This window comes from Drosophila miranda, chromosome 2 (genome assembly GCF_003369915.1).
Source record: "Drosophila miranda strain MSH22 chromosome 2, D.miranda_PacBio2.1, whole genome shotgun sequence".
Lineage (NCBI taxonomy): Eukaryota > Metazoa > Arthropoda > Insecta > Diptera > Drosophilidae > Drosophila > Drosophila miranda.
In genome coordinates this window covers 22,877,134-22,885,785 of record NC_046675.1, presented here as the reverse complement: position 1 = coordinate 22,885,785, position 8,652 = coordinate 22,877,134, and the positions used below count along the sequence as shown (strand labels likewise).

Here is an 8,652-nt window from a genome sequence, read left to right as displayed (position 1 = left end):
TCGTCCTTCCTTATTTCTAACCAACCGGTTGCAACCCCTAGGCCCTGCCCAACCCCGCCCTGCCCACCTCTTCCACTGCCTCTCTGCTTCCGCTTCCGATCACGCTTATGCTCATTATTTTCGCATGACTTTCGTTGGATTTTTATTACACAAGTCGCTGGATATTGCGTCTACGCAGCGTTGTCCACCGTTTTCATTATAATTTGTATATGGCGTGCACCCGATTTTAGTGAGGAGAATGGGGTGGGGAATAAGGCACAAAATCTGCTATAAATATTAGTAGAGGCCGCTGCCGCTGGGGCTAATGGTAACATAATTATATGGCGTGCTCGGTTTCTGGCCAATCGAGGGACTGGGCCAACTTTTGGATATCCTGTGCAAATGATCAAAGGAGGAACGCTCTCGCTTCGTGGCATACGAGTATGTCGCGGCACATATCAAAATACTTAGCGTAGTTAAGCGCTCAAATTATTTGCACGAAACTATTTTTATTCCCCCTAAGGTTAAACGGGATGAGGTTGGGGCAGAGCCACTTCCGGTCGAGACCTACAACCTGCCAGGCAGTTGGCGTGTGTGGCGCACATTTCGCTCTTCAGGGAGTCGTTGCCCCCCAAATGGCAAAACATTGAAAGGTAACCCGCCCTTTCCCGAAAGTCTTGCTGAAACTGAAGCTCCTTCTTCGCTTCTGGCAACCTGGCAATTACCTTTTGATTGGTCACTTAAGCAATGTTCTCATTCTGTTGCTGGTTTTTTTTGTTCGACGATTTATATGGTAGGTTGTAGGTAGACACAAGGTCACTATACATTTTTAAACATTTGCAATTTTGATAGGTCACAAAAAAAAGTATATTTATTCCTTCTTTTCATTGCGCTTTTTTAAGCCGGAAGCAGTGCCATCGCCCACGTCACGACTCGTGGCTACAGAGGAAAAGGATGAAGGTCGTGCCACAGGCTGAGTGCACATCAAGGAGAGCGGCTTGAGGCGCTCCCCCTCGAGGGATATTTTGGCCTCGAAGTAACGTCTGGCCCCATGAACGCCCACCAGCGAGACATCCACTTCGTCCACGCGGCTGAAGCGATCGGTTTCGGCATCTCTGGTGGGCCACTTGTCCAGCTGCAGGCGGTTGAGGAGTGAGGCGTATATTAGTAGGAAATGGCTAAAGTGCACGGCACTGCAGCGTGGCCCAGCTACTTGGGCCATGATGCTCTTGGCCTCCCGGTGTGTCTGCGGCACTGAGAGCTTTTCTAGACCCCGTTTCAGGTCGGCGAGGGCAATGTAGCCGTCGGCATCCTGGTCGAATTCGTTGAATACCTTGAAAGCCACATCGATCTCGGGGCGCTTGAACCAGGCAACAAACTTGTGGTATACCTCTTCCATGCCTATGTCCCCCTCCTTGACGCTGATGTCCATGCAGCTGTGCTGTGTGAAGTTTGGTTTAGGTTCCATAACCACGAGCATTGAGCCGTGAGACGAGTCCTTGCCACCCACTGCCCTACATTCTCTTTGATGCATCAAATGGTCGCAGGAGTTGATCTGCGGCAGACTGCTACCACTGTCCAAGCTCATGTTGGAAGTATGAGGATCGCGCCGAAGGATCATCTTTCGAATGGTATGGTACGACTCGCAAGAGGAAAAGGATGAGCATGACATGCTCGCAGTGGTCATATTCTCCTCCGACTCCTTGTCCCACTCGTTGAGCGATATCCCTGATGCCTCTCGCTCTATATCACCGAAAGATTCCTCTGTCGACGCCTCTGGCTCGTACTGCGCAGAGTCCTGTGGCAGCACCGTTGATGCCTTGGATGATAGACTGGACTCCGGTGGGACGACGGCCTGCTCTTCTGAATCATTGGGCCCATTTTTGAGCGTCGTCTGGCTCACACTCACACTCATCGACACGACATAATCACCGTCAGTCATATCTGCGTCCGACGACATTGTGGACAATCGCAGGATTTAACCGATGTTCTAAAAATAAAAGCTATTAGTATAAAAAAAAAAACTATAAATTTTTTCAATAAAATGTGTTACGATCTTTTCCAAAAATGTCTGTGATATGATGATGGAATTTTCTTTGAGTGTCTCAGGAATCGAATAAAATTGTCATGGAAAACAAAGAACTCCCAAATGTTAACACTCTTCAAAATGGTTTGGGCTTCTTGAATGAGCCCCCATTTGCACAACTTCTTGGGCAGAGGGGAGAGAAGTTGGTCCGCTGTCCACTTGAGATTAACGACTGAAGTCGAATTTCGGCACGTTAACATGCCATGGCCATAAACAGTTAATTAAGCTTTTATTGGTTACTCTTTTTTCTCGTTTGGCTTTCGAACCGACGGACATTTCACGTTTTATTTGTCAAACAAGCGGCCAAAAAGTGACGACCATAAACGACCAACGCAGTCCCAAAGCCGAAGGAGACCGTCACCACGCACCGCTTTGGTTGCGGCTACAGTCCGGGAATCCAACTCTGACTCTGACTCCGGCGTCACCGCTGCGGTACCGGTCTACGGCTTATTTATTCACTCATTTCGTGTGCAAAAATATTTGGTGATAACGAGCTGGCAGCCCACGGCGACTTGTCATGTTTAAACCACATTTATTTGCTGCTGTGCTTTCTCCACAGCGTCGACAATAAAAAAATGTATATATGTGTATATACATATACATACATATATAAAAGTAATTTTTCCGTATATATGTATATTTTTTTTTACGTTAGCCATACAAGAAATACGAACAACGGGGACGGACGGGAAAGGAACAAGAAATGTCAGCAAAAAGTTGCCGGCTTCGGCATTTAATTTACATAGCAAAGTTTTTCCTTATTTCGAGAATGCTGATTATAAAATGGCCAAGGAAATTGGGAACTGAACTGCGAGTTGGGAACTGGGTTAACCCCGGAGTAGCTCTGGTGGATGTACGGATGGCCGGAGGCTCGCAAAAACATCAACAACCAGATAAAAAGCGCCAAAAAAATCAACGAATTTGTCCCCAAAAACAGGGCTTTATAGGTGAAGAGAGGGTGCAAGGTAAGCTGAGTGCAGAAAGTTCTGCAGCTCTTTAATCAGGCACCAACACAAATAAACTCAGATATAGGCAAATCATAAGCAATTGTGGGTTCTGTGAATTACTTTCGCTTCCAAACTGCCCATTTAGGTTAGGAAACAGATTGCACGATTTCTTAACTATAGAGAAAGAACAAACGACAACAACGGAAAACAATAATATATTGAACAATGTACCTTTCAGACGAGAAATCAAATAAGCAAGAAACTACTGTCTCTACTTAAGGTAACCAGAAGTATCTTTTCAAACGAAAACCCATTGAAATATTTTTTGTAATATAAGAAAATACTCACTTGATTGAGATAGTGTCTGAAGAATGAGCAGATTAATGAGCCGAAAATTTTACACCACCAAAAAGTAATATCAAGAGAAATCTTTACTGGTAATTTATAAACTTTTTCAAAATATTTCTATGTGTAATTTTGTAGCTAATAATTTGTTTGAAGTTTGGAACGAGGCCAATATTTCTTATGAGCTGAGCTCATAAATTAGAATGAGTAAATTAGAATGAATTGTCAAATAAAAAAATCGTGCTGTGTTCAATCAATAAATCAGCAAATGATTCCTATCCAAAAGTACAATTTTCGAATCTCTTTTCGGGAACATCCCCTGCTGAGTGTGCCTACTTTTGAGCCAGTAAAACTTTCGCTTGGCCCAAAAGTGTCAAAACAACTGGCTTGGAGGCGGAGGCTGGCGCTCCTACGGCCAAAGAAAGTGTAAGTTGTTGATTTCGTAAGCCAGTGCGAACAAAGGAGGTGCGACACGCCCACCAAAAGGGAGTTGGCCATTGGCCAAAACGTACTATTTTTTGGTTCACTATTTTCCGTTGGGCTCAGAGAAGTTCATGAAAAACTGCAAGCAAGTGAAATTGAAATGCAGGCTGACGTCCGCCCAACTTGCTGCATAAATTGCAACCTTGCATCATGGGGGAAAAACAAATAAAACCGTTCTAAGAGTCTGCCGATCATAATTAATGATGGGTACAGGCAGACCCTGCCTTTTCCTTTTCGAGGGGCATAATAAATCTCAATATAACTCAAGTGACTGTTACAGTCTAAACTTTGACATTTGATGGAAGGGTTGGGCATTCCACACTCGCCTTTTCACCATTTCCATGACCGGACCTGCTCCTGCAGCCATCGTTTGTCATGCTGCACGTAAGTCCAATAAGGGTCCAGCTTAAAGTCCAAATACTTGACCGGGCAGGGAGCAGACCAGCCTTTACTTAAATACATATACATATATATTTGTTTTTCCCTGTCCTTCTTTTTTTTCGTGAAAGCTCAAATTGATTGCTTGAAAAATTTCAGCCTCATTCTCGGGCATCTTCGGTCATCCTCTTGGCTGGGACTGGGACTGGAGCTGGGGCGAGGGCTGGTCTTTGCTTTGCCCTTTTTCCCCCATTTATTTTTTTGGTCGTTTGGGATTTCACTTAATTGAAACCTTAAATGTTTTTACATTGCGTTTGCCTACAGCAAGAATGAAAGCCACAGCAAACACAAGAGCACACATACATACATCCAAGGCAGTGTAAAATGAAGTTTAAAAAAAGTGTAGCATACTTTTTGCGATTCCGTAGAAAAAGCTCTCACACACACACATGAAGCAGTAGGGACACATTCACACAGCGCGAAAGTCCATCAATCAACTTGTGTTTGCTGGACTTTATTTTTGCTATTTTTATTTCAAACGTTGAGAGTGCAAATAAGTTATTTGAGAGTTGTCAGAGTTCTGACTCTTAAAATTAAGTGTAATAAAATTTACATTTGGTAGCTTCATTAGCTTCGAGCTAATTAGGAAAACAAAATGGCTAATGACTGAGATATTATTATATTTGTATATACTTTTCATTGGAAAGGTCACAATCTTTTCCTTTTTCCGTTCTTCGCGTTTGGCAATTAAAGTGACCTCGAAAAATTGAGAAAAAAATTAGACATCTACCAGAATATCTGTATTCTATTTTTTATATATTTCAGTAGCCATTAAAGTCATAATTTCACATTAAGTGCAGACGTGACTGTGCCCGAACCACCGAAATATCCCAACGGGCGCCACATGAACACAATTGTGATAGGGCCCATGCCCATGTCCTCCCAGCAGTTTTTATCGTGTTCTGGACTCGGTCTTCGGTCTGCCTGCCATCGCAGCCCAAACATTAATAAGTCAATTGATGTTTTGTTAACCCACCGAGAGGAGCCCAGAGATGAAGGCCGAGATGGAGGCAGTTCGTCATTCGAGTGGCAGCAGCTCCCTGGCGGCCATCGACATGCGTGTGCTCGCATTTATCCCGACGGGAGCCGGGACTAATTGCAATTTATGTACGCAATAAAACATTTGCCAAACTGCTGGTCGACACTGCCATTCGGTACGTTATGGCTTCTCCGGTTATAAATTTATGAATAAAGCCAATTCGGCGTTGGCGATGGCCTGTGGCTTTATTTATCAAGCCACCATGGTCACAGTCGATTCAACAGCACAGCAATCCACCTCCCGGTGATCCGAGTCAATTGAAGTCAATGCTCAAATAATCACAGTCCCCGAAAAGTGGCTCAGAAAGGGGCGAAGAAGTTGATGTCGTGATTGGCTAAGCTGGAATTTGATTTAGAAGCAGAATCAGAATCAGCACTGCAAGACCATTAAAAAATTTACTACTGCATTACATAAAGATCCAGCGGCGAACACAAAATTTAACTGCCGCAGTCGTTACGCTCGAGGCATTAAAAGTAATCTGCTTAGCATTTTGCGGGAAATTATTCGACCAGTGGAAACAGGTGGCTAAAGGATGGCAAAAGGAGATGAATGCAGATGGTGATGCCCGGATGCCCTTCGTTAATTAATAATAATATGAAAATGTTTATGTGGAAAGTGTAAAATATAATATTAAAAAAATTGTATGGATTTTTACTTCCTATCGAAGAAATCTGAAAGCTTGAAAATCGTTTAAATATATATCGAACGAGTAGTGCAATTAACTTATAATAAAAATAGAAAACATCATTTGATATCCCTAATAGTCCCAAATGCTATTTTCTTCCGATATCTTCCTTGACGCTTTGAATTTATCAAACTTTCTCTAAAAGCTAAAATACCCTTACTAAAACCTTTCTGAATTGCACAAAAATTTAGCAGCAACCCAAAAAAGAGATACAGAAAGAGAGCGAAGAAAAAATAGAGGCATGGCAGGGCAGAGACCAGGGGACGGAAAAGGATGCTCTTGGTGCTTGCTTCTTCTCCATTTGAAGTGATTGCCGTGCACAATTCGCGCTAAAAGCTTTCACTTGCCAATTGCCGATGAAAACAAATGTGCCGCAGTCCTTCGCCCATGCGTTCACCCCACCCGTCTCCGCCTTGCCATCCTCTCCATCTCCACCTCCGCCTACTGTTCATCCAACCAGTTGGCCTGGTCCACTGCAGATGATTCTGTTTTCGCAGTTGTTTTTCGAGCAACACAGAAGCTCAACTTGGCCAGAAACCCATTCCTATTAGGGTCCGCATCAAGATGTAGGAATTGGAATGGCAGAGAGAGAGCGAAGGATAAATACCCTGAGGATATATTGGTGCGGCGAACGAAGTCAAAACTAAGGTAAATCGAAAAGAGATGCTTGGATGGCAATCCCTTAAAATATCCTCTCCTTTTTCAGTTCTTTTCTAAATGGATAGGTTAAAAAAAGATATGTATAGGAAAAGCTCTTTGGACTAACTACTAGTGGTATATAGGGGAAATTTGCCAGGAAAAAAGGGAAACAAATATGTAGGATTATTATCAAACTGTGATGACAAAGACGAATCTTTCTCATTCTACAACCATTCATTGGAATCTCTTACCTAATGGAACTCATGCCAAAGTATTTCAAATTCACATTCCCTCAAGTATGACTCCCATAGGAAGCCAGCTGTATCTGCAATTAGTGATTCAAATGTGCACTAACTCTCCACAAATCTGACATCGTTTGCATATCTGAAGCAGCTCCATCCATTCAAATTCACTCCATCAAATCAGTTCCCAAAGCAGGAAGACCTCTTCGGAAGTAACTCGAAAAACAAACCACTCAGAGCTGCCTCAATGGCGTTTGCTATCGAGGGCTGAGGCTGAGCTAATTGAAAACTACTTTCGAGTGCTCGTCCACCCAAACCCACACTTTAACACACAGACACACACCCAGACAAACACTCAAACACTCATACAACAATAGTAGATAGAGGGAGCGGCCAAAAGAAAGCCGCACATTACTCATACGCAACGTTGGTCATGGCATACAAAGGCATTGTGGCTGCTGCTTCCTCTGGAAGTTGGCCAGACTAGGCCGAATAGGCCAACTAGGCCCGGGCACGTCTAAGCATTTTGTATTTTTTGTTTTGTCTTTGTCCATTAATGCCATTGCATGGCTTCTTGGTGTCGTTGTCTGTGTGCGAGTGTGTGTGCATGAATACATTTTGTTTTCCCCAAGTTCTTCCACAGTGGCTGCGTACGTGATGCGGCATGCGAGGTGTCATGGTGCATATTTGAGGCAAGAATTAGGCGTGGTCTCTCAACGTTTCCGCTTTACTGTGCTGCCACAGTGAACGCTGCTTAGTGAACTCGTTGAACTGTGTGCCAGGTGAATCAGGTGCCAATCACCCAACACAGCGCTAATAGCAACAAATGGCACCTGGCAACACCTCTAAGTGCTCTCCATCACGGCTGAGAGCAGTGTGTGGGGAGCAGAGAAGCCGCCGCCTAAGTGCATTCTCAACTGTTTCCGTTTCTTTCCGCCCGCATTGTTTCGATTTATAGGCATCCCAGGGGCGCTGCTTTTTGCTGCATTCAATCTGTTCGAGGAGGTCGGTCGCCCTCCGTTCGTTGCCACTGATTTAGAATTAATAAAGGCAGTGCATTTTTATCCTGTCGCCAGCAGCAGTTGATTTCACCTGCCATTGTCTTGGCGTACACATACATCCACAAATAAAGGTAGATATACATATAAGTGTGTTGCATACATTTCAGCGCCAAGATTTATGCACAACCAACTCCGGTGCCTGCTGCATATGGGTTCATGCTTTTGCCTTTTTACCTTTATGCAAAGTGCAGCGCCTTGCCCCATCTCTAGATATCTCTGCATCTCTTTCTATGTATGCCTCAGTTTCTGCATAAAACTTTAGCTGCTGCTCCTTCTGCTTCTGTTTTTTTGTTGTTTTTTGTGCGGCATTTGTGTCAAGTACAGGACGCAGATTAAAGGGTACAACGCTGGAAGATTGCATAAGGCACAGACACACAGACACCCAGGAGGGAGGAGGATGGGATCCATAGTCCAGAGGATAAAATGGGGATGGCTCTGGAATGGGAAGGACGAGATAAATGGCCAGGCAACGCAGCACAAATCGAAAGGAATTGCAATTTAATGGCATAACCTTTGCCAGGAGCCTGGAGCCTGGAGTCCTGGAGACTCCTCTCGAGTACATATCCCAGTCGTACTCCACCGCTCCCCTTTCCGCTTCTCTTGTGCGACGCATATGTTTGCTGGGTGCATTCTGATTGGATTACGTAATGGAATTACGTAATTCGATATTGCCTTAATATTATCAGTGTCATATGGCCACGTTTCTCT

General features: G+C 44.0%; 1 protein-coding gene across 3 annotated transcripts; it reads right to left on the bottom strand.

Annotated features, from left to right (window-relative positions):
• Nucleotides 1–770: 770 nt before the first annotated feature.
• On the bottom strand, nt 771–3,530 carry LOC108157843. Of its 3 annotated transcripts, XM_017290047.2 has the most exons (3): nt 3,361–3,530; nt 1,313–1,969; nt 771–1,114 (listed from the first exon to the last, which is right to left on the bottom strand). In XM_017290047.2, exons 2-3 carry the CDS (start codon nt 1,937–1,939, stop codon nt 851–853), a joined length of 891 nt encoding a protein of 296 aa, XP_017145536.1. In that variant the 5' UTR covers nt 1,940–1,969; nt 3,361–3,530; the 3' UTR covers nt 771–850. The 3 variants fall into 3 exon arrangements, with proteins under 3 accessions (XP_017145536.1, XP_017145535.1, XP_033245942.1); XM_017290046.2 differs by having other exon boundaries at nt 771–1,969; nt 3,361–3,529; XM_033390051.1 differs by lacking the exon at nt 3,361–3,530 and adding an exon at nt 2,033–2,090 and having other exon boundaries at nt 771–1,969.
• Between the last annotated feature and the right edge of the window lie 5,122 nt (nt 3,531–8,652).

Coding starts and splice junctions, on each gene's coding strand:
- LOC108157843 (XM_017290046.2), bottom strand. CDS start 1,939: ATGTCGTCGGACGCAGATATGACTGACGGTGATTATGTCGTGTCGATG.